At 36.1% G+C, this 27,820-nt stretch overlaps 1 protein-coding gene across 1 annotated transcript; it reads left to right on the forward strand.

Annotated features, from left to right (window-relative positions):
* Positions 1-7,524: 7,524 nt before the first annotated feature.
* On the forward strand, positions 7,525-20,164 carry LOC100375536 (glutamine synthetase-like). Its single transcript, XM_002737881.3, has 7 exons — positions 7,525-7,594; positions 9,606-9,817; positions 11,163-11,324; positions 12,972-13,118; positions 15,719-16,046; positions 17,584-17,764; positions 19,366-20,164. Exons 2-7 carry the CDS (start codon positions 9,655-9,657, stop codon positions 19,471-19,473), a joined length of 1,089 nt encoding a protein of 362 aa, XP_002737927.1. The 5' UTR covers positions 7,525-7,594; positions 9,606-9,654; the 3' UTR covers positions 19,474-20,164.
* Positions 20,165-27,820: the final 7,656 nt, after the last annotated feature.

Raw genomic sequence — 27,820 nt, forward strand, 5'->3', positions numbered from 1 at the left:
AATATTCAAAAAAAAAGTTGTTTTTTTTCAAAAATAATTTATTTGTTCTTTAAACCAGCCTATGTGTTGGAATTTTAGGAGGTGACTAGATGGAAAAGTCAAAATTCTCAACAAGGACCAATCACATTTGCAGATCAAGGATGTAATATGGAAAATATGATGATTAAATGTCACTGCAAGATGCATGTGATAACAAAAGTCATCCAATAATTATTCACTGGACCTTTAGTTTAGATATAAACAGCTTTTATTATATAATAGGCATCTATTATCTAAATTGAGTCTGTAAGTTCATGGCTAAGTTGTTTTATAAACCTTTGTGAATCATTGTCATCTTTAGTCACCATCTGGAAAATAGATCTGTCTGTTTCTTCCAATAACTGGATTAGTCATACTTTACATCGTACACACATAAATGATATTAGTGTAAGAGTTCTGCACGTACTGTATCCAAATGAGGGTACGATAATATACTGTTATTATTACATGAACATCTTCTCTACCTTGAAATATGGTTTTCAACCACAATTGCACCTACTTCTCCTTCATGCGAGTTCATTAACCTCAATGTTTCGGCGACAGTGGACAACATTTCGTCAAGCAGTCTTTCATCTGCCATGATATTGAAATCGATCGTTTTGATAAAAAGTAGTTTTCCCCGATCTCTTCATTATACTTCCGGGTTAAAGATTGAGACACCTTAACTTTGTGTGCAATATTTAGCTCCCTAGAAAATTTCTATCGCTATCGATTTTTTGTTAGCGCTATCGATTTTTGTTAGCGCTCTCGATTTTTTTCAGCACTATCGAATCCAAGTTTAGCTGGAGCCATATTATTAACGTTACCAATGGAACTTAGCATGTTCGATAATTTTAACTCATACCAATGAAAATTTAGCGTGCACCAATGAAAATTTAGCGTTGTCGAATACAAATTCAGCATACCCAAATGAGTTTTTTCGTGCACGAAATAAAAATTAGCGTCTTCGATTTAATCTAGCCATTTTTGAAACACTTGGACGACCATACCACCGCGCTTTAAGTTACGTATCCCTATTAAAGGGGTTGTCATCTGCGCATGCGTCAGATGACCATAGCGTGTTATCGTTTACAAACAAGCGTCTACCCATGGGCGTTTTTAGCGTGTGTTGTTATCGTCGCTTGGGACTCAATTCCCTCGCGTGCGCAGGTGACGACCCTCCCGCTTTAAATATCGAATCGCCTTGTCCTGGCTCAAAGGTTCGTCACATACATTGAACATCGAAGTAGGTAAGGCCACACTGATTTAATTTTATGGATGACATCCTCCTCCTCAAATCTAATGCGAGAGGGCGAAAAAAAAACCCTGCTAAAACCATAGGACTACGAGCTGGTATAAAAATTACGAATTGAACTACAGAACACAGTGTATCATAAAAACAACAATAAATAAATAAATACTAAATAAAGAAAAACTTACTGTGTTGTATTGAAAAAAAATGAATTAAAAATGAACAATAAGTTTGTCAACAGCAACCTGGAAATTAACTTCTTTGACATTCAAACTACAGCTTTTAAAGTGACACTTCAGATGCTCTAGAACTACTTCAACTATGTAACAAATTATAAGAGGCTGGATATTGAAAAAAACAAACACCAACACAAATTTGGATGCAGAAAATTATGTACATGTATCTTCATGAAAATTTGTCATATGATCAAAATATTACTGACTGTGTGTGCAAGCAAATTATCCAAATCAGAAAATGAAAAAAAAAATAATAAGAAACTTTTCTTCATCTCAAAAGCGGACTTCGGCCGAGGAGCTTCCTCTGCTTTCGTTGCAGTTTTGTCGGCTTCAACGCGAACAAAGCAATCGAACTGACTTGTCGCCTGACTGACTTTTAGGCCACCATACGCCTCCACTCCTCTCCCATTTCTCTCATCATTGCAGAAGAAACGCGGGACAGCCACTCTGGACAATATGTCCTTAAAGTTGTCTGGGCGAAACTCGCTTGTCGCTACCAATCTCTCGTATAGCTGTGTAAACGTCACATCTCCCTGTCCGACGTCAATTGCGTACCAGTCTACAACAATCCCTCCGTTTTTCCTCTGAACTTTTATGCTCAAGTATTTTGATGGCGTGGTCGCCATGTTGGAATTCCCAGCAACGCAATACGCATGTGCAGAAGGTCATTTACGACAAAATTAGCACGTTTTGAGGTAGTACAAAACGAGTTTTACGACAAGCCGGCGCTTTGCGACAATATGAGTCGGCAAGTTCTGAACAGAAAACCAATCTGTGGAGACTCGTCGTCGGAGATGTGTTTTTTTTTTTTAGAACAGGCGAAAACTAATGCGCGCGCGGATGTCATCCATAAAATTAATTCGGTGTGGCCTGAGCATAATAATACAGTCACCTATACACGATAGAACATGTTTATATGAGAAGTTTATATATATTTTCTGTTCTACTAATCACTGTATTTTGAATAATCCTGATGCTTTCATTCATCATGCATTGAAAAGACAAACTTTGTATCAAGCTAATTAAAAAATAAAATTCTATTTTTGTCTCAATCTGGGCCACATGTCTGTAAAGAATGATGAATAAAGATGACGTACCACAACAACTTATAAAAGTTAGCGGTATTCGTAAGATGAATTAGTTAAAACGTTAATGCGCTTGTGCTTCGAATTACTTAAAGCGGGGGAGTCGTCACCAGCGCACGCGTCAGATGGCCATAGCGTGTCATTGTTTACAAACAAGCGTCTACCCATGAGCCTTTGCGTTCTTAGCGTGTGTTGTTATTGTCGCTTGGGACTCAATTCTCGCGCGTGCGCAGGTGACGACCCTCCCCCGCTTTAACCCGGGCACAAACATTAGTAAAGACTCAAATATTCCGTTAGTTAGTTGAACGTTAAATACACACAATTCACGGCAATGGCATGTTTTAACAATCAATTTAGCCACAGTTTCGATATGTCACTTTTTCTACACTCAAACGACCACGGTGATGTTGGCATCATGTACGTGTCACGACGCTGCAAATAGATACGCCAAGTGATAAGAACTAAAGAGTTCGCCGTATTTGACACCGTCCCATTGTTTTCAACAGATTCTATCTTGTTAAACATCATCTGATTGCTCTTTATTGTAGTTGTGGCCCCAAAACTACAGATTGCATAAACAATCTAACCATCATCTTTTAGCTTCTCGAAATAATTAGCGGCCATACAATATACAGTAAAGATCATGTCGGTGTCAGCATAGGTATTGCACCAAAGAATCATGGGACACTGTTGTTTAGGTTGTCTACAATGTTAATCTATATTTTGTTATCCATTGTAATTTTAATCTAGAAAGTTAATTTGTTGTGAGATTAGGCTTAACTGGAAGTGCCTTTTTAACTCTAGCGGGCGTATACAATGGGTATCTGCTATAAATGTACGATTATATACTATTGTTTAACCGCTTAACAAAAGGAAATACTGGTACTTATGATAAAATGATACGCCGCGCGTTATTTTACGTCATGTCGTACCATTGTTCTGAATGGATATAATAAATGTGTAATTTTCTATGGCTGTTTTCATTACGTAGAGATCTTATTTCTATGGTTTATCTCAACGGGCTTCAGTATCACGTAGTAATGTTGTGAGAGTATGCCACACACTATGGTGTCTCGTTCGTAGCCAGTAGTGAATCACTAGAATCATCCTCCAAATATCTATCTATCTATCTATCACACTACTGCATGTCAGGAAAACGTTTCATGTGAAACACCACGAACTCTAGAACAAAAAAATGCATTATTCTGTATGCACGAAACGGTAAATATGCGTATAATGAATTAACTGCAAACAAGCCTCCAAGTTGTTGATGTAATTGAATGAAAGTTAGGTAAAAAATACCCATCCTGTCCCCTCAACCGACGTCACCGTTGTAATGTTTATATACTTAGCCTAATGTCATGATGACATACCGCCCTCTATAGTTTAAATGAACTTGAGTTTGAATATCATGTATCAGAGTCAGAGGTGAAATAAAGTAGTTCAACACCGGTAATCAGTGTCGTCTGGTTGCATTTCTTTCGTACTCAAATCATGCAATCGTCATGGTTGAAGTTGGTGTAGTAGCTAGAAAATACTGTCACACTCCCTTGGAAATATAACAATTAAAAAATTAACAAAAAAAATCATATTGCAATTGATATACACTTTGTTTTAAATTTTAAATTTACCCACGTATCACGTAATATGCAATGTTGAGAAGACAAATCTAAAGTAGGACCACGTATGTTGGCTGAATGTTATGAGACGCTGTTTGATGTGTCTCGTGCATATTAATATCACGTGACTTGCTTATCAACAGACTAGGTTCCTGTGGAAGTCTGCCAAATTTGAGTTGAAAATACAAGGTCTCTAAGGTCTATGATTGAACATAATTTATATTGATCATTTACATGTTTTAGATGGTATTTTGCGGAAAAACTCACAATATCTTCGCAGATCGACCGAGGTAATATGCCAAACTTGTATCTCTTATCAAAAATGACAACGCCCAATTTTGCGAAAGCACGAGCAAATTGTAACTCGATGTTCACAGAACTTCGAGTTATGGGCAACATACATTTTATTTTTTGTTGAACGTCCACATTTAGTAACTTGAACTTTGATTAACAGTTAACCGAACTCCGAGTTACGGGAACCATATAACATGTTAATTGAACATCGAGTTACAATAAGGGCGTGGTTTCGCAAATGTGGGTGTAGTCTCGAAAACAAATATGGGCGTGGTCATTTTGTGTTCGTAACTCGATGTCCGTAACTCGAACAATCTAGCATCTCATTATTTCAGATTTGAGCATCCCCCATCAAACATAGTGGAACTTTTCAAGTTGATATACAAATACTTGTTTACTTTTCAAACGTTGAAGGCGAGGCCAAACCGAACACCTTAGCAACTTCACTATACCAAATTCTGGAAAAATACCCCTTATTTCTGATTTCACAGTATATGATACCGAACAGCCCACCCCTCCTTGAAAACAAGAACGCGGGTGATTACTGGTACTGTCATGAATTTGTTTTCGCGTATCTGTTGACCGACTTAATTAGTTGATTATTAGCGAATTGCTGTGTTATGTCTGTCATCGTGTAGGCCTATTTGAAGTTTTGGACGGAACTTGGCTCAGTGGTTTGGAACTAATTACAAGATACCGTCGCTATTCTGACGACCGTAGTTATTAATGTAGTGAACGATTAATCAAAAGATATGACGTATTCAGTACTTAGTGTGATTGGCTTTATGATTGAAGGTTACGCCCTAGAGTCTTTTTACTGTTTTGTAATTGGTCAGAGTTTTGAAAATGAATAAAGAGAGTTTGAGTTGGTCTTGGCGAATACTCCACGACAGACGCAGTCGAGAGTCGAGGCAGTCCTGGGGCGAGCCTTGAGGCAGTCCAGTCTTGGGCTAGTCTTGGGTCAGCCTTGCGAGAGTCTTGGGGACTTTTCCCCAGGGCGCTGTGTCTTATAGCTGCAGTTCTGTAGCTCGCTTGGTTTCGCTGTCGGTTATTTTGTTCGTCGTGGTGTTAACGCGAAACCAGGGAAACCCTGGGAAACCCTGGTTTCGCGTTAACACCACGACGAACAAAATAACCGACAGCGAAACCAAGCGAGCTACAGAACTGCAGCTATGTGTCTTATAGAGTGCTCCAAAAGATCGACTAAGACGAGAGCTGAAACGTATTCCGTTGTGTGTGCCTTATTTGACTGTAAAGTTAAAGTGACTTTCCCGATCCCGTACCTCAAGGGGACGAGATAGAGAGACGAGACGAGTTTTCCCCCTGACAAGTGTGGAGACCCCCGAGAGAAAGAGAATTTCCCCTTGATAGTACACTCATTTGTTTCAAAAGTGTCGCCACCGGGTGAAAGAGTAAACGTGAAAAGGTAAAAGAAGCTTGTAAGGTCAAAGTCATTTGCTCTGAAACGAGATGTGAACGTGCATTAAAAAAACGTGATTAGAATGCAGATGAGTGAAATCAACCCATCTAGGTTGGGGTAGTCGCCCCACCCCCAAAGTACCACTATAACGTCGGTTGTAACATTGGGGCGATTTGGTCTTGGCTAAGTAATACCATGGTAATACAAACACCCTGTACAAACACTGAAACCCGGTCCTGAACCAGACCCCGGGAACCGGGCCTTGAAATTTCTCTTTTACCTACACTATGCACGCCAACGGTACACATCCAATGGGCGAATGATATTTCATATATTTGATCTATATGGCACCTGAATTAATAACACAGGCCAAGGACGCCATCTATTCCGTTTCCATGTATAGCACGCGTGTTCTACGTGCATGCCATGCATAATGCACATATGCATTAGGATGTTATAAAATCAAGACCTTAATAGATTACTACAGTTACATATAAAATCCGTAAACTGCACAAAACTTGATTGCGTAAGGTAAACATGATTCAGAGTGGTTGTGTAGTAAAAACATCAGTTATGTTCTCGATGGTGGACGTGGCGCGGGGGATTGGGGGTGCGGTAGGGGTTCGATTATCACACTGACAAATCATTGAGATGTATGGCCACCAGCACCCTCTCATATTCCCCCATGTACTCCGAGACGGGGGGTAGCCCACAAGTGTCAGGACAATTTGATGAGCGGTGTATGATACCGATGAAAGTGTGCAGTTTGGACCTAGAACAGCTTACACTGGAACACAGGTCACCTATCTCGAATTTGACCTAATAGTAAAGGTCAAAAATTCAACTTGAATGACTCAAAAATACATCGAGTTAGAGAATTGATCACGCCCATAGTTTAGAAACACAACCACACCAGAATTATAAGTTGATGTTGAATTAACTGTTCAGTGAAATTCGAGTTATCGTATTAACCCAAGAAAATAAAATTGTTCATGGATCGTACGGGACAGTCAAAATGCGAAAATGGACTATGGTTCTTTTTTTTAGCAGGAACGATCATTCATCATCGCGCCGCTCCAATGAGTTAGTTTTCCCCTACAAAAATCCTTAGATATGGGAGACTTTTTCGAGAAATAATCCATAAATATCATTGGTTAAATTTCGAAAAAAAACAAATTAAGAGAATTTACATTACTTTTCCTAAAAATCTGCATTACGTCCCCGAAAATCTGCTTTTGAGACCCAAATTTTCCTACTACATGGTCGCTATTTTCAGGCGGTAGACCCACAGTCACTTAGTGCTGAAAATGAATAAATACTATTTTTTTTAAATATAAATTTATATGCGTATAGCGGATGACTTTTTAAAAAAACAATAGTATTTATTCATTTTCAGCCCGCAAACCTGAGTAGACCCATTCCTGCTGGCATTAACGTTTTTTCCGTTTATATTTATAATATAAATACTGAAATTGTAGATAATTCAAATAATTTGCACAATAGTTACCTTCGCCAAGTTTCTAAAGCCTTATACAAGTAGTTTATGGAAAAAATTAACATTATTAATCATCCAGTGTCTGTAGTCTCAGAGGGTTAACTCATGAATATTCATGTTTTCACTGAGTGAATCTACGTTCTCCGAGTCATCATATATCGCACGCAGATTGTAGGTGAGTTTCATTGTTTTTTTTAAACTGTTGCACTGCACTTTACACTATATGATTTATGCCTGTACTTTGTCGCTAACACAGCACATTTCAGTAGTGTGACTGAGCATGGCCAGCAAAGGCTTTCTTGATCAGTAGTACGACATTAACATGGTGTCCCTCAGTGTTGAACTGTCATCGCAGCCATTCAAAGAAATTAAGGAATGGTACACACGCGTACCCGTACTGTAATCTCGTAACCTATAATTGATTGTCACTATACGACAACATGACACTAGACGGCTGCGCAGGGTTTCTTATCACTGAAGTAGACGTCCATATGTCTTGTATATATAACACGTACAACAATAATATTGATCAATTGCGGTTTCCATGTGCTAAGCACACGTGGAAAATTCCCGCGAAACGGCTGACACGTGAATCTATTGACATTGTTCCACATAAATGATGTTTCGTGCAATCATCTGTACATTTCTCGCTGTGGATTTTTGTTAAATGTTTAATTCATTCAGACTGTGTTCTGTGTATGAACGGTTCATGCGAGGTCATTCAAGGTCATTTCCTACTTTGTGTTTAATGTGAATGAAATTCCACAAGTTTAATAAATGCCGTGGTATGGGTTGATCACTCTAAACTCCTTGACAGAAGATGGTAGAAGAACTGCAAATTATTTTTCTGATAAATTTTGAAGTATTTTTGCTAAGAGTTCCTTAGGACCCCCTCACTAAAAACTCTACTAACACTGCCCCTCCAGTGCCCATTTCAATTGTGTATACCCTTCTTTGGGTCACTTGTAGTTATTTGGAGGGGCTTATTGAATTATATTAGGGGTTGGGGGTTAGGGTTCAGATTAGAGGTGAGGGGTGCCATTAATGAACTCTTTCCGTATTTTTTTGCCTGAATGTTACTGCCTTTTTTTGAGTGCATGTCTATATCTCTGCTTGTGACAATTTTTTTTTCTTAGAAATAGTTGAGATATTTTTCTGTCATTTTCTCTTTATCATTTTTTTCTCTGTGCAGATATTTCTTCAAATTTGTACCACCCCATTTGAGTTTTTTATGAGAGGGTTAGTGTTACAGCTGTAAAAATTTTAATGAGTCGGTGAAAATAGAAAATAAAAATTTTGTGGCAGTGGAATTTTTTCTGAGATTCTATGACACAAATGCCAGTGATTTTTCTGGAATTTTGTGTTAATAAAATATCTAAATCAGCAAAATTTATAGCAGGGAAAAATGTTTACAATATTAATTACAAGTTCACCTCATATTATTCATTCTTTGGTACAAAAACATGTATTCATTCAAATTACGAATAATTATACTATGAGTTGATGAACTTTCCCAGCACAAATAATGGTTTGAGCCTATGGTAATTTTTATTGAGCTTTTTTTAAATACACATTTTGGTGCCAGGTGACAGTACCCAACCACATTCAGCTGGCGTACATGACATGATACTTAATAAAAAAACAAGGAACTTATCGATATTCACTATATGGGGGGCCGCCATCTTGAATACAATATGAAACTAAATAAAGAGACCCCTTTGCATTTATTTGTTAATAAATCTTGACCAGTGACCTTATGACGAACACTAAAACCATTAATGTTATTGACACGCAGTTAGTGGGAAATCACTCATGAGCAGGGACACTCAGTGATTGTAACAAAATATAAGAACACTGCGGGCATGTATATTTCTGACCCGTGTGACTATCTGGATACTGGTGGTATTAATTTTCAAACATAGTGGTACATTAGCAACAGGTAACTATCTAGTGAGGTGACGTGTTACAATTATACACACCCACGGTGTTGTTGTTGTTGTCACTGTACATCCATGCTTGTGAGTGACAATTAGTCTATGGCATAAACACACACCAAGGGTAGGGCTGAACCTTTGTTTGTGTTCATCCACAGGATTTCCGTCTACAATCACAAGTCCAAGGTCATCAGCTTGTAAGGTTTATGTAACTTGAATGTGTTAACTTAAAATTATATTTTTTTTTTCCAGCTTTGCACGTGGTAATAATTTCTAAAGTGATAACTTTCTGTCTTTCAAAATGGAGTACAGCGCTCGACTTAATAAAAGCATTTACCATTCATACATGACATTGGAACAACCAGAAGATATGATACAATGTATGTATATATGGATAGATGGTACTGGGGAATTTCTGCGTAGTAAAACTAGGACGTTAGATGCATCACCAAAGGACCCAAGTGGTAAGTTTACACTACAATGGAGTTAAAATTTGATATCAAAATTGACCTTGAACTTGAGAACATAGCTGAGTAAGTTTCAGCAAAAAATTTCTACTTCTGTCACTTGCATCAAATTTCAGTACTCAGATTACAACTCTATAAATATATCACGGTTTATTATATTTCACTCCATATTCATGAATATTAATCAGTCTATTTTGCATACTTAATTTTTCTTGATATTATTCAATAGTTTATGCATTGCTATTGTGGTAGTTGTTGTTCTGGGTTCGTTAACAGTTCTACTATCTGGGGTTATTCAACCTTTACCCAGAGTGAATCGTGTACAAATTACAATGGCACTGACTAAGGTTCATTTGTTATCAATCTATTTTCACATTTCCGAAGTATTTTATGTGACTAATTGCATGTTTTTTTTACATGGAGTGAAAAATCAAGAGAAACATAAAGGACTTTCAATGTAAAAATCACTCCCCCAAACAACTACAGCAATAACTTTAAATGTCTTTAAATTTGTCCTTCTCTAGACTTAATTTTTAAGAAGTTTGATGTTTAATTTAGCGAGTTTTCAGTATAACAATAAAAGTTTCTGAATGCATTGTGCTTTATATGCTAAGTACATGTAGTGTGTATTGTAAAATTTGAATTTCTTTCCCACAATGCATTGTATATATGCTAAGTAGTGTAAAATTTGAATTTCTTTCCCACAATGCATTGTATATATGCTAAGTAGTGTAAAATTTGAATTTCTTTCCCACAATGCATTGTATATATGCTAAGTAGTGTAAAATTTGAATTTCTTTCCCACAATGCATTGTATATACGCTCAGTAGTGTAAAATTTGAATTTCTTTCCCACAATGCATTGTATATACGCTTAGTAGTGTAAAATTTGAATTTCTTTCTCATAATGCATTGTATATATGCTAAGTAGTGTAAAATTTGAATTTCTTTCCCACAATGCATTGTATATACGCTTAGTAGTGTAAAATTTAAATTTCTTTCCCATAATGCATTGTATATATGCTAAGTAGTGTAAAATTTGAATTTCGCTCATACATAAGCTCAGTAGGGTATAATTCGATTTTTTTCCCATAATGCATCGCACATATGCTCAGTAACATGCTGAGTAGTGTAAAATTTGAATTTCGTTCCCATAATGCATCGTACATATGCTGAGTAGTGTAAAATTTTAATTTCTTTCCCATAATGCATTGTATATACACTCACTAGTGTGAAATTTAAATTTATCTGGCCAGATGTTGAAGATCAATTTGTGGAAATCTTCTTCCTAATTCTTCATCCATCTTCATCATGTTCCATAACACTTTATTCTGTCTTTACAGAGATTCCAAGCTGGAATTATGATGGGTCGAGTACAGGACAGGCTGAGGGGTCAAACAGCGATATTTATCTCAAACCAGTTGCCATCTACAGAGATCCATTCCGACGAGGGAAAAACATCTTGGCTTTGTGTGAAACGTTTAAATATGACGGACGATTAACCGGTAAGATTATGCTGGATTTTTGTTGGCATTTGTGTACCAAGGTTGTCAATTGGCATTCTATTTGACGTATTTTAATATTTTATCGGTTAAGCTTAGTGAGCTTGTTTCATAATTGCAGGTAACATAGATATAATGATATCCTCAGGTTGTATCACTGTCTGTGTGTCCGTGTAGAATTTTTCGTACCTTATCCTACTGTATTTATCTGGCTAAGAGCCCATGCCCGGACAAACGCCCCCCCCCCCCCACCTCCTTTTGATAAAATAAGGGAGTTGAGGTCATATCCTAGCAAACGCCCAGGAGGTTTTTTTTTCTACACCTGTAATAAAATAAAATAACAAAAACCTTGTTTTGTTCATTGTGATTCTGATAAAAAATGTTGAAAAGTAAATGTCTATTGCGTAATACGAGGTGTGAACGCGAAATAGCTGTGACATAAATAGAGCAGCACGGTTCAAGCAAATCTTACAGTATAATGAGAGCCGCGAAGCAAGTGTCGCACTCATTCGGCTTTAGCGTCGCCGACAATGAAACCAATGTTGCAATATTGTAGCAACCCGTACCCGAGTGGTTGAAAGCATGTTGTTTTGGCTTTATAAAATATTTGCGAATCCATAACTGGGGCAAGCAATTTTGCAATGTCACGCCGAATTCTGCCAACTTCTTTACCATCTTTCATCTCAGCTATTGCCTTTCTGTCACAGAAATTATTCTTCTGTTGTTTAAGAAAAAAAAATCTTTCTAATTCAAACCCACCACAATATCCATAGTGGGACATTCCAACCACCTTAACTTGCTGAATGGTAACTTTCACCATGATTGATGAACGCCTAGTCTGTTAAAAAAAAGCAATGTTGCATTGACCTTTATGATGAAATACTAGTAGTGATGTCATTGTTAGCCAATCGGTAAAGCGGATGCTTAAAAGTCAAAGATGATTGCCAGAGGGTAAACAAAAACATTGTGCGAGTTGTTTGCCGCGACCCCATTTTTCTTATCTCTTTATTCTGTTCAGACATAAAAGTGCCAAGCTGACAGACAGTGAAATCTGTGGATTAAATGTGCTAAGTCCAAATTCTGGGGATTTCAGGATTTTGACTTTTAGTTACGAAGATAGCATTAAATGTACAAATAGAGATCTGAGATGTCTTTTTTTCAGATAACTATAAACTTTTTTAATTTTACTACGTAAATTATTATTGATCTTGTAATTGTATGGCTGTTGATCTGGTATTTGTCAAAACCGGAAATAATTCACGCGTATGGGACAGGAAATTCTAATTCAAATGATTCTTCACTGTTGATTTTTTTTATTTCTGGTTTATTTGTCACATTCTGAGCAATACATTATTTTTGTTTTACTTCTAATGCTGCATATTGTTCATTTATTTCTGTTGCATGTTTTCATTTGCCGTTCTATTCCCTGTCGCAGTTCGATCTGCATGTTGCCAATTTTCGCGATTTTTCTTTTTTTTTGCCGGGGATATCCGGACAAATGCCCACCCGTTCTTTTTGGCGATTTTCCATGTTCAGAACCCTGGGCTCTTACCTGGATAAATACGGTATATGGTCCATTTCTTTTCCCTGGGTATCTTCTTTTGATTCATCCATGAAGAAATTTCAATCATTTTTCTGATTATTCCTCAGAAACTAATCTCCGACATACAAGTAAAGAAATAATGGATAAAGTGAAGGATGACGTTCCATGGTTTGGCATGGAACAGGAATATACATTATTAACCCAAGATGGCCATCCCTTTGGTTGGCCAAAGCAAGGCTATCCTGGACCACAAGGTATATGTAAATTCAGGTTTTATCTACACGAAAACCCATTCACTTCAAACAAGAGTCTTCTACTGGATGGAATAACATTGGAGCATTCCCAAATCACATCATTGCACACTCATTGGCTGGTTGGATTCAACCATTGTCTGCTACAGTGATTTGATTGGGTGTGCCAAATAGCTGGGTCCATCAATTAGCAGGGGATTAGCGGCACCACCAAGTGGGGGAGATAGGGTTTGCCCTACCAGGGTGTGAAGTTTTTGATAATTCTAAGTTAAAATGGAGCATTCTATGGTTTCCTTGGGGCCAAGATTACTATCAGACAGGTCACAGTTGAAGACTGTAGCCACATGTGATTCCTGGTCATTCAGAATTTTATGGTTGCCAGAGGATCTGCTCCCCAGGGTGAGGGGGGTGCATGGCCATGGCATGAGGGCACTGCGCCCAAGTTCTCTTGTTTAAAAAAAATCCCTGATTAGTATTTCTGTAACAACAACTTTAAATCAATAGATTTTGTGGTTTTATATCATGTCATGGCTCAACATATGAAGTGACCCCAAGAAAAAATGAGTCGTTCATTTCCACAATACTTTCACAATGAAGAAACAAACAGGTTCACAACAATACGCATGTTTTATTTACAAAACGATTTACATACCATCTGAATTTATGGTGTAAAAATGATTAGGGTCTGGGGGAGAACAGTCAAACACAAGATCTTTTTCATTATCCTTGAGTAATAAAATAAACAAAAAGAATGCAAACCATGTTGTGTTGTATGCCATGCACTGTGAAGTCAATACACGTTTTTTCATGAAAGCATGAACTTAACGACCCTTGTCAGAGCCACCACACTTTTTCACACATTTCAATAAATTTTAACACATCGTCGACGTAAAACACCCTGGGCCTATGACCTGGTATGCTCTTAAAACTTGTTAAATGTCTAAAAATACATAGATGGGCTTATACCCTGATAGTGGCTTATGACCGATATGTTACACTGATTCATCTCTGTATTGAAGATAATAATAATAACTTTATTTAATTAAGCGCAACAATTCCAACATATGAAGATCAAAGGCACTGATACAATAAAAAATCAGTCAAATATTAAAAGCACATTTAAACAAGTGCATTTTCAGTCTGGATTTAAAAATGTCTACTGAAGGACTGGAACGAACAGACAGAGGTAATTCATTAAAAAGTTTAGGACCTAAATTTTCAAAAGCACGGTCTTTGTATAACACCTTGGACTTTTTACTACTCATTTGACGAGTTTTAATAAGAAACTTCGATTCAGATCTTAAACTACGACTCGGTACATAAATTTCAATTAATTCACATAGATAATTTGGGGCAAAACCATACAAAGATTTATACACTAGTAAAAGTAAAATTTGAAATTGATTCTTTGTACAACTGGTAACCATTGAAGTTTAATAAAAATGTCTGTAATGTGGTAATATTTTCGAGCATGAGTGACTAGGCGTGCTGCTGCATTTTGCAAACAAATAAGATGTTTTATCTTAGTTACAGGGAGACCAGACAATAATGAATTACAGCTGTCTAAGAGAGAAGATATGAAAGCATGTACCAACTTTTCAGTATCAGTTGGGATAATGATTTACGAATACGATTAATATTTCTTAGATGGGAATATCCAGATCTACAAATAGTAGAAATGTGTGTTTCCATAGATAGCTGTGAATCAAACAAGACACCTAAGTTTCTAGCACTTGACGAAGCACTAACCAATTCTTCACCAATTGCGATACTAGAAAAAGGACACGAGTCTTGTAAGAAACTCCGAGACGACATGCACACAAATTCAGTTTTCGACACATTCAAAAGTAGGAAATTACAAGACATCCAATCGCTAACATCTTGAATACATGTTTGAAGTATCACCCGGGCGCGAATTTGATCATCTTCAGAAACCGATAAATAAATATGTGTGTCATCGGCGTAAAAATGATATTTTACGCCGTGACGTTGCAATAACTAACCCAATAGACGCATGTACATTGAGAACAATAATGGCCCTAAAACGGAGCCCTGTGGAACACCAGTTTCTAATATAGACGTCATATCAGAAAATACATTTCCAATTTTCACTTTTTGAATGCGGTTACTCAAATACGACTCAAACCATTTAATGATGAGACCATTTAAACCAAAATTTGATCTCAACCTATCGATGAGCTGTGATTCACAGTATCAAAAGCGGCTGAAAGATCCAAAAGTACGAGAGCAACTGAATACTTAGAATTATCAATACTGCATAGTATGTACTTCTGATAAAGCTAATATGGTAAAAATGTTGTTCTTTTAAGACATCATACTTGTTTATGTTTTCATGTTTGCACAAGGACTGAGTCGTTGGCAAGGATCGGTTGTTTGCACTCAAAGATAAATATTGATGTTGTTCACTGCTGCTATTAAATATACAAGTTTGAGTCCTTGGTCAACAGTGTCGCAGAAGATTGCGAGCAAGTACTGATCAGTGAAAGACATTTGTTAAGACATTCGCTTGCTGGTTGGCAAAAATGTGTGAAAGAAATAATGTGCAAAATAACGTAACTTTAACTATCTCGTTTAACTTTTAGGTCCATACTACTGTGCTGTTGGGCCAACCAACGTATATGGACGCGACGTTGTAGAGGCGCATTACAGAGCTTGCATGTATGCTGGCGTCAAGATCTCGGGAAGTAACGCTGAGGTGATGCCTGCACAGTGGGAGTTCCAGGTTGGTCCCTGTGAGGGAATCAATATGGGTGATCAGCTTTGGATAGCTCGCTATATCTTGCAAAGAATTGGGGAAGATTTTGGAGTTGTCGTCACCTTCGACCCCAAACCAATGGAAGGTGACTGGAATGGTGCGGGCTGTCATACTAATTTCAGCACAAAAGCAATGCGAGAAGCTGATGGAATTAAGTAGGTTAAAATTACAATCAACAGTTGGGGCTTTGTCTATAAACCTATTTATAAAACAAATGTAAATGCTGATCATTAGCTGTCATTCGAATTCAAATATTTAAAGCGGGGGAGTCGTCACCCGAGCATGCGTCAGATGGCCCTAGCGTGTCATTGTTTACAAACAAGCGTCTACCCATGAGCCTTTGCATTGTTGTTATCGTCACTTGGAACTCAATTCCCGTGCATGCGCAGGTGATGACCCTCTGGCTTTAATGGTTGGATCATCCGTGAAGAGCTGAACATCGTCTACATCCATAATGTGTACACATGCCTTTACTTGACATAGCTGAACATCGTCTACATCCATAATGTGTACACATGCCTTTACTTGACATAGCTGAACATCGTCTACATCCATAATGTGTACACATGCCTTTACTTGACATAGCTGAACATCGTCTACATCCATAATGTGTACACATGCCTTTACTTGACATAGCTGAACATCGTCTACATCCATAATGTGTACACATGCCTTTACTTGACATAGCTGAACATCGTCTACATCCATAATGTGTACACATGCCTTTACTTGACATAGCAACTTTGAACACCCACTTATTCAAATTAAGGCATTTGCTGATTGTATAATGTTGAACTCAATTTTAATTTATAAAAATGTATTATCATAACCAGTTGATAACGACCACGGCTTTATGTCCTCAACTGTAAAAGACAAAAATCAAATAAAAAGAACAGAGTTCCAAAACTTTTTTTGTGTGGAAACAACATCCCCGTAGTGTCAATTCCTACTTTTGAATTAGAAATTGGTTAAAACATTTGAGGTTCATAATTGAAAAACTAATTCAAGAAGAAGGATTTTTCTGCAGAATTTTGTGAAATAACTTTACTAATTTTGTAGGATGTCTCTATGCTAAAAACTGTGTTAGCTGAATTCAACTATGGAAATTAAATTATATGAATTTAGAAATCTGTCACTATGCAATGAGTCATAGACTGTAAAGTTACATACTTCTTGCTGTGAATTAATATACATACATGTAATTTCACAATGGGAAAGACATTATGTTTGCACAAGCGAGAGTCAATGTCAAGGTACTTGCAAGATCCAATCTGAACACCTAACAGGCCGACCAATCAGAGAACAGCCTGTTTTTGACAATGTCTTGTATATATGCTTTGACCCGCATATGGGATGAATCTGTAGTGCAGATACACCTTGATCTTGATTCGCCACTTGTTACCATGCTCTACGCTAAGTTACAATAATAGTGTATCTCATTTATCATGCAGATTTCTCCAAAGCCATCACTGTGCCCTCTACTGACATCTTGTTAAATCAAAATGAACCCACCCACCCCAAATAAAGTTTGTTTAGCTTGTTGAATGAAATTACATACATGTATCTTTATAGTATGATGTTTTTCAAAATAACTATTTAGAATTTTCTAATCTAAAATGGGCATTTGAGCATGGTAAATAATTTTGGGGAATTACGTATTTTGTAATTAGTGTTACATTACTATTTTTACAGAGCCATTGAAGATGCCATCACTAAATTGTCTAAACGACATTCTTTGCACATAAAAGCGTATGACCCAAAAGGAGGCATGGATAACCGACGACGTCTCACAGGTGCACATGAAACTGCCCATATTGATGACTTTACAGCCGGTATTGCCAATCGGGGAGCCAGTATACGAATCCCAAGACAGGTAATTTCACATTGTTTTATTTTCTCATTTTTGCTGGAATTGCAAATTAAATGATTGTCTTATTAGCTCCTCTGTCATTGATGAAGACTGAGCACACAGAGCCCAATTGCTTTGTTAGTTCATTTTGTAACAATATGTTAAATTTTCTTTTTTTGTTGTTGTTGCTCCCTTTTGGACGAAGGCTGTAAACTGGGATTTATTGTTTAGTCTCTGTATCTCGGACATCCCTGGACCGATTCTTTTAAATTTTACACATAGCTAGTAGCACAGGCATTGATTTTGTGATGTGCTAAAAGAACTCTCAGCTATATTTTATCTAACACTGCACGATAATAGACTCAGCCTGATTTGTTTCAAACTTGGTATGAAGGTTGTACATGCTGAGTTTATGATGTATGCTCAGTTTGGTAATTTTGTTCAAAAATTTCTTAAAAAAAAAAACACGCTAAAATATACTTTTTCTGGACATGCTCAGGCTGATTTGTTTCAAACTCGTATGATGGTTTTATATGTTGGGAGCGACCAGTGTTCTCCCCAGAAAAACAGCATGAAGTATCAACTCATTTACATAACAATATAATATGTTAATTACATGTATTGTATTCATTATTATGCTGCTAAATTGGTTGTATTGTTTATCCAGTATTAAACAGTTGTGAACACCTACTCTTCAATGTCCCTGGAGTTCTTTTGGCATTTTGACTCAGCTATTTTTTTTTATAGATTTGCATATCTATAGTTCTTTTTCAAACATGTTTGACCGAGTTGGTTCAAACTTGATATGATGGCAGGTCATGATAGTCAACATGTTTTTTTTTTGATCATTTTTGACAGCCATTTTAGTCGTTAAAAATGTTCAAACTTCACACATGCATCAGACTTTAAATTGGACATATGCTCATGCATTTGTTCCATGATCAAGTTCAAGATGGCTGGATGACAGCTTAAACTAAGGCCTGAAAAACATCCAAACCACACATTTACATCATCAATCTCAGTCGTGTGCAGACGAATTTTGTTTAAACCAGGTAAATACATTGAACACAGTGGACCTTGATACACGTCAGTTTATTTTTTGGATCAAGCTAAAAATGATTAACTGCAGTTCCAGATCCACATCTCAACATGCCTGAATCGATTGAATTCAAACTTCATGTCATGCGAAATCTCTTGCCTATAATACAACAGGGATTATGTTATTGACAATGACTTGTAAAATTCTGCAGTGCTATATCTTTAAAATGCTGATTATATTTAAGTCGATTATATTCAGACTGTTACAATCGCACACACCATTTTTTCCTGCTATTCCACAACAGGGACTGTATCTTGTCAATGACTTGTAACACATGGAGTTACTTTGACTTTATATTCAGACTGTTACAATCGCACACACCATTTTTTCCTGCTATTCCACAACAGGGACTGTATCTTGTCAATGACTTGTAACACATGGTGTTACTTTGACTTTATATTCAGACTGTTACAATCGCACACACCATTTTTTCCTGCTATTCCACAACAGGGACTGTATCTTGTCAATGACTTGTAACACATGGAGTTACTTTGACTTTACATTTTTATATTGTTTTGTTTTGCAGTGTGCGGAGGAAGGAAAGGGCTATCTAGAAGATAGACGTCCGTCGTCAAACTGTGATCCATATAAAGTAATTGAACTGTTGGCACGTACAGTTATTCTTGGAGAATAAGCTTACGTCTGAATGGATTAGGTAGTAGATGAAAAGTATCGCCTCATGTGGTAGGTCATGTGACTGGTCGCTAATGTGTTTTATATCAAATGATAATCTAATAATAAAAAAATTATCACATGGCATGATTGATCACATGATCCATCACATTAGCGACCACATGATTTATCACATGTTATGTTGCCTCATTTGCATATCAAGAGACATTGTTTCAAATTCCATAGATCACATTACAGATAAAATCTAAATTTGAGCAATCAAATGAAATGAACGACTTAACGTAATGTTTTCGTCCTTAACGCCTCCTTAACATGTTCTGCAGTGATTTTTACTATATATATGTTTTTTTTTTTCTATCATTGCTTTTTTCATGTATATTCCTTAGTTTTTTCTTCAAGGATTCTGAGATTTTTCTAAGTAGACTTTTCCCAGTAATTTATAAGCTCTGGCTCAAAATAGATATCATACATTTAGTCTAAGAATAAAAGAAATAAACATTTTCAGGGAAGTAGTGTCTAATTTCAGTGTAACCTTTTTAACTAATAAATAAAGCAGTACTTTTCCATCACAACATTATAACTAATGTAAAGTAAATGTTTTGATTATTCTCCTCGGCATAGAAGGCACATTTTGAAGATAAAAAACATCTGTAATGTTTGTTGCTGTCTTATTGTTTTTGTATACTGTAAAATGACTAATTTTCACTGGGTTTAAATTTCACTGATTTACCATTTGAGGCATATTCAGTGTGTTTTAAATTCACGGTTTCGTCATTTAGATAATGTGTTCTATGCTAAATTTTACATATTCACTGGGCTTTAATTTAGCGCATTTCCCAGTCAGCGAAATAAGCTAAATTAAAACCCAGTGAATAATTACCCCCTTTACAGTATGCTGTCTGTATGCAAATTAATAGACCACTCAGTTTTTATGTACATTAATTAATGTACCCTCAGTTGTTTTCAAGTTCATATGTAGAATCATAAACTGTAACATTTGTATTCATATTCAAATTATTGAATTAATGAATAAATAAATAAATGAATAAATGATTGAACAGCTTGGTTTAAAGTGTCATGGTTTGATGCATACATGTAGTTGTTTCTGCATGGTAGAATTTAGAAATTAATTTAATTGAATGCAGGTTGAATATCCAGTGAAAGTTCAGTTCTAAGATATTCTGCCTTGCATTGTGCTTTGAACTTGAACTGGATCAATAAGAACAAACCAACAATGCATGATACCAGCAGCATTAATGGCAGAGCAGAATAGAGGTACAAATGAATGAATAACTTCAGATTATTTGTGATATATAACAGTACTTAAATTACTGCACTTTGGGAATTATCCTGCTTTAGTTCTATGTCAACAAGATTCGTCATTCGTATCTAGTCATTCTAGTATTGAGAATGACACTTTCTTTATCAAATCAAGAAAGGTTCATTACCAACTTAGCGTATAACATCTAGTCTACCTACACTTCACGATCGTCTGGTGAAATACCTACACTTGATTGTCTTGAAATTATCGTTGATGTGAGCATTTTGTAGTTTGGTAACCCTGTGTCTTCTACAGTTATTCAATACTTGCTTTACAGTGATATCTTATTAGGCTGTTCATGGCACTTTACTACCAGTCTTCAATTTCATTCTTTTTATTTTGAATGTGTATGCATTCATTACTATTGTTTCTTTACATATTCTTTACTCACATTAAAGTCAATGCAACTCTAGTGGGATCAGGTCCAATGGTATTACAGTTCACTGTACTAAGAAAAACATACTAGGAGTATTTGTGTCATAGTATTCAGTGTATTGTGGTAGGATGTTCAAATGAATGGCATTAGTGGTAGATTGTGCTGTTTGGATAATCATTCCCGCCATTGCTTTATTCTACCTCTAGATATTGGATAGAAGCTACGGCCCCAGACTGAAAATCATAATTTCTGTCATAAATTTCTCTTGGTACACGAAACCTAAATATAAAATTGAGCACTCGTACACAATGTACTCTCACTACTGTCTTTGCCTCGGTCTGGCAAAACAGTGCTTCATTTAAATTAGTAAAATAATCTGCCACTAGGATTACCTCATTCCTTCCGTTGACTCTCGAAATAGCCCTTGAATATCTAATATTTTGATGAAATGGTGCATTTTGTCTTGGGTACAGTAGCATGTTGGGCATAGGGTATACAATGGCCACACCAATCCTTGACATCATTGCTCTTGTCTTACCTGTAATACTGTAATAAATTATCTGCAATTTTGTTTAATTTTCTATGGATTTGTTTCTAGAGCAGGTCGCCCCCTAGAACTTAATTTGTTTTTATCTTGTGTTTTCTTGTACTGCGCCCCCAGCGGACTTGTTCAACACCAGTCCGCCATTTTGCTGATTCCTCCACGCTCTCGTCAGTCACAATTCTGATTTTACACAACATAAAATTATCCCCACCCACTCACCCATATTTAGCTTATTCTATAATTATGTGACAATTTTTGCTGATAAGTTTCCTGTCGCAAACAATGCTTGTTTATCTAACGTCCATTGTCAGCATTATTGTCAGTCAAGACTTCGTCGGAAAATTGTGGTCATAACTTTGCGCAACTTTCTTATAAATCTTTTTAAGGCAATATTCTATTTTACTAACACCATTTTACTAACACAGTGACGAGGAACAGAAATATGTTGCTTATCGATATCAGCCAAACAAAACAGAGCCATCGTTTCCGTTTACGCAGAGAGCGCGTGCCCATCTAATTTTTCGTCGACACTGCCGTTTTAGTTTTCCATCATCAGCAGTAGTTTCAATTCATTCACACAGCTTTACGTTTTTTTTCTTTTTCAAAATAATGTTAATAAAATAAAGTTGATTGCCCAGAAACACGAGTTTGGAGTTCAAAGTAATTAACGTAGTCATAACAAATTATACTTGCTAATGGCGAAAATTGCATGACATTGGTTATGCAAATTATTTCCATATTTATTTGTTGATGTTTTAATCAATAGATCTATTACTGTTTTGTAAGATGTTATTAATACACTGTAGCCTCGTTATAACGAACTCTTTAGGAGACATACAATTAGTTTGTTATAGTGAAATGTTCACTATATTGAAGCACATAATACATTGGGTTTGTTGTAAGCGGGGGACATGTTATGTGTTCATTATATCAGGAAATTCATTATAAAGGTGTTCATTATATTGAGGTTACAGTGTAGTACATTAAATGGAGATTCTGGTATTGACTTTCATTATTTATGCACAGCTTTGCAAAGTATGCACAACATTTGAAATTCCACGCCAATCCAATGTGAGCGCTTTTTTTAATGTGTCCCACATTTAGCACATGACCAACAGCCCTCGACCAATCAGAGTAGCAATAAAGTGTGGTTCTATTTCACCACAATTCACTTAGGTCAGGGCTGAATCAAGGGATTTTTATTGCAACAATTTATTTATAACACCAAGAAAAGATACAAAGTATCCATTGAGTTACAGAAAACACCTAGTTCGATTCAACTGACTCTACTGGTAGCACGCAGGCCATCGTTGCAACTTTTGATAAAATGTAACATAATGTACTAAAATGTTATTTCACAAGTCTGATTGCTGTCAAAATGTCATCATTTGATTTGCTAATACGAATCTTTTCTCGGTCTGGTTGGCCAGTGCTAAGTCGGTTAGATCACGCCCCTCGGTTACCTCGGACCGTGGTCTAACCTATACATAAACACAAACATATAATATGTGTAACGCTACCCCTGTGTTATATATTGCTACACGAGTCCACGTGATTCCGCTTTAGACAGTTTTGGGTACACACTGTTCAATTTATAGAATTCAGAGTTCTTTGTAAAGACGAAAGTTTATTGCAATCACACCGTAAGCGGGTGCACGTGATCATTAAACTTCTTTTCTACCAGAACATAGGGCTAATCTGCACTGGCTCGGAAGGTTGTAAATGATTAGCTAGTTTGAATTTGCATAACAATACTGACAATGAACGTGCATTCAACGCCACAAGTTTTTTTGTTTTTTTTAGCCAATCAGAATTCATCTTCCGAGCCAGTGCAGATCAGCCGAGAACATACGGGACTCGATATAGAGAAACAAATTTATTTAACAAATCTGTATTATTCCACACGAAATGTTCATAATCAAATACTTTGTCAAGAAGAAATTCACAATAAATCATGTTCTTATTTCTAATTGTTTTTACCTGTCAAATCAGTTTGAGATAAGTTCTAACAGTTAACAAGCGGAACGTGTCATTACCAGTGCTTGTAATTTTGTTTTCGTATTTTCACTCAGAAATGGGCATTAATGTTTTATTAGTAACACGACTGTTTTTTGTATTTGCATATAAATTATTGTACCTACTTGGAGACCAATAGATAGTAGTATCGTTTTGTTGTTTAAAGGGCGGTGGTCGTCGCGCAGCGTGTGTCTGAATTTTATGTAAATAAACAATGTATTTTATCCATCATTGTAATTTTACCCTTGATTGGAATATCAATGCCCATTAACAATAAGCTTTATTTTTTAGATGGGAATGCATCCATGCCATAATTGCACCATATTTTGCGATATTTTTCATTTTTCAAATAATGTGTTGGCACCGTAGACATTTAATTGAGATAGTTCTGTACAAAATTTGCCATGGAGTTGCGATTCATTTAATTCGTACAGATGCGAACCGTATGCAAACTTCGATATGTTCGATTCGTCCGAATGACGCATTTGCAGTGCCCGCACACAGCAGAATGGAACGTTTGAGGGAAATGGGAAAGGTAAAACATACCTGATTTTATCGAAATATTAGAGTAGTAATACCTTGCACGCATTCTGCCAGATATCAAAGATATAGTACTAATTCATGTACAAATCAATAAATGATTTAACTAGTATATGTTTATTTACAAATCTACAATACATCTGGACAAATTATGCAATGAACTTTGCAGACGTTTCAGCCATATTGGAGGTCTGGTATAAAACGACAACGAACATTTTGTGATTACAGCTGCCTCTCAATTATTCGAAGCTTGATGAATCTGATAAGAATGAATGATCAGCATATTCGCATTAACGACATTATCCTTGAAGTATTTTTAAATAGTTCTAATTGTCACAGACACATAATGGTCGGATACGATTCTACTTACTTTATTAGGAACAAGACTGTTCTACACTGCAGATCAGTATACTAGAACTTCTTTATATATTTGTTGAGTGTGGAGGACATATTTTCAACAACAACAAAATGTTTTTGTCTTTATTCGTGTGAAACTTAATTTCTATAGAGAAATTAGTTAAAAATAAAAGGTAAAAAGCCAAATCATTCATTTTTTTATTCAGATATATCGATGATGTACTTTCAATACAAAATTTAATCTTTTCTAAGGTCCATTATTTAATGAAATAAGAAACACTGACATACCCATTTATTTATCAAAAACACAGCAGCCGTACATGGATTTCAACAAAGTACAATGTACATTTACATACAACAATTAATGTACGAAAGAATGATATATGGACCTCGGGGTTAAGACTAACATGTGATATCAGGTGTTTGCAAATGTGTGGGCATATCCAGCCCTATTCATGAAGTTACCTTTTACCTGGAACGAATGATGGTAAAACAATCAGAGATCATCTGCCTAGGTGATTTGTCGTATTTTGTCACCAGCTCATGATATCTACTATAGAAAAGCTTGTCAATATTGAGATAAGTTCCTTTAAAAAACCTCAACTTAGCCAGTTTGGAAGATTGGAGTCTGTGACGTTTTTTCAAAGTCACTATATGTAGAAGAAAGAGGGGTATTCCAACAAAGATGAGGAAAATTGATGATGGTAAAATCAAAGTCTACTTTTTTGTCATAAAGTCGAGTAGTTGTAACCTTATTGCCAAATACAAATATGCCATGGAGATAAAAGGCAGAAACTCTTGATTTATGAAATCTTGCAAGACAGGAGTCTATGACTTTTCGCAAAGTCACCATAATCCATGCGACCTCCAGTATATCGAACAAGCTGTATGTGTACATCATATGCAGGAGAAAGAGGGACATTACTACAAAGATGAGACAATTGATTATGGGGAAATCAAAGTCTTGTCATACGGTCTAGTAGAAAGGCTACCCTTAAGATGAAATTCACGGAGGACATCAAGATACAAGACAGAGGAACTTAATTCTGTGGTTTCTTTGATTTCAAGTTCAGGTGGATGTATCATAGAACATTAATTATTGATGGACTGAAAATGTATAATCAATATACCTGAAGGTAAAATTGAATGAAGAAATTCAGCCTCATATGACAATAAAATAGCTAGCAGAGGAGCATAAGTAGTTTTCATTGGAATGTCAATGCTCTGTTGAAAGGCATGGCCATCAAATTCTAAGCATACTGACGGTGTCATTTCTTGTATAAAACCTGTTTACATTAGTTTCATCAGTAACAAAATCGGTGCTTTTGTACCGTGATACAATGTAGTTGTACCGTAGTGGACCATTTTTTTGTTAAAAAAAGCTTGATGGATGATATCTTTCAAGAATTACCAATACAGCCAGCTTCATACTGAGATATGCGTTTCGAATATCACTCGAAGGTTAGCTTTCTACCAGGCTATACGACGAAAACGATGATTGTATTCTTTCGTTCAAAATATTAAACCAAGGTTTTTTTTATTGAATGGTCATTCTTTAGAATCACTTTTAATGGCTAATATAATGCGATAAAACCATTACTTAAAAATATGATACTTTTCTGATGTAGAACTCAGGTGTCAATCAGAAGGAATTTAATTAGGACTCATAATAATATAATATATGGCGGGTGTCACATGTGTAGCAGAATATGTTCATTTGTGATCTTTTCAAGACACCTAACATCACTTTATGGAATCAATATGTCTTTGTTCATTGATTTGAATAAACAAATGCGCATCCACTTTCGTCTCACTACAAATAACCCAGAATCGGAATTGATTAAAACTCTCATGAATAATTTTATTATACCAAATAATAGTCATGGAAACTCGAGTGGGTGATATTTACATTTGATCGTTGGTCTGAATGAACGCATTATATTAAAACCAACTGCTTCATACTGAGATATGCGTTTCGAATATTATTCAAAGGTCAGCTTTCTACCAGGCTTTACGACGAAAACGATGATCGTATTCCTTCGTTCAAAATATTAAATCAAGGTTTTTTTGTATTGAATGACCATTTTTTAGAATCACTTTTTATGGCTAATATAATGCGTTAAAACCATTACTTAAATTATCACAGATGTCACATGTGTAGCAGAATATGTTCATTTGTGATCTTTTCGAGACACCTAACATCACTTTATGTTTACCACGGAATCTATATGTCGTTTTTGTTATTGATTTGAATACGTGTTGTAGCACACTTTTCAGTTGTTCTGTGTTGAGAGTTCTATTGTTGGACGTTGTCAGTTGTTTGGTTTGTGATCTTGGACATTTCTCTATACGGCTTTGTCGGTTGGGTTATTTCCAGTTTTGTATCACAAATGTACATCCACTTTCGTCAACCACAAATAACCCAGAATCGGAATTAATTGAAACTCCTGAATAATTTTATTATACCAAATAATAGTCATGGACACTCGAGTGGGTGATATTTACATCTGATCGTTGGTCTGAGTGAACGCATTATATTAAGGTAGCGGGACTATTATTTGCATACTTGTTTTCATCTTCTAATTGTGACTAAATGACTACAAATAGACCCGGGAAAGTATATATTTTTAGAATCGCCAGATTTCAAGCTCTTCACAAGTGTATTTTGCATGCCGGTATCTGCATTCTACGACGCGTTACTCAATCAAAGGTGAAAAATTACTTTTTCTGTAAAAAAAATAATTACGCATTTATGCTGGTGATAAGAAGTATTTTTTTCACTTTTCCTAGTTGTTCAATAGTCTGGTCAGTTTTATTCAAGCAACGCGTTTTAAAAAATACTGTGCTGAATTTCAATTACTGTTTTAGTCGCATTGCCCCCAACTCAAACCACAACTCGTTGGTAAATAATCGATGAAATAGTTTGTCTGGACACATTCAAGTTCCTCTCACTGTCACCTTAAAGCTGTGAAAATTTGGTGTTAATCCGACGACAATAAGTATACGTTATTTTTTGTTAAAGACCTTGTATTTTGAAAAACATAAACTCCTAGAAAACGTCCATGAAGTAACAGCAAAGATTTTCAAACTTGTTTATCGGCACAATCAATTTGTTTTCCCATCAAGGTCTGTTTTAACATGTGTAGGGACATCCAAATGTGTAAGGCTATTGGAAACCCAAAAAAAAGGAATGG

The sequence above is a fragment of the Saccoglossus kowalevskii genome, chromosome 10 (assembly GCF_978046115.1).
Source record: "Saccoglossus kowalevskii chromosome 10, keSacKowa6.1, whole genome shotgun sequence".
Taxonomy (NCBI): domain Eukaryota; kingdom Metazoa; phylum Hemichordata; class Enteropneusta; family Harrimaniidae; genus Saccoglossus; species Saccoglossus kowalevskii.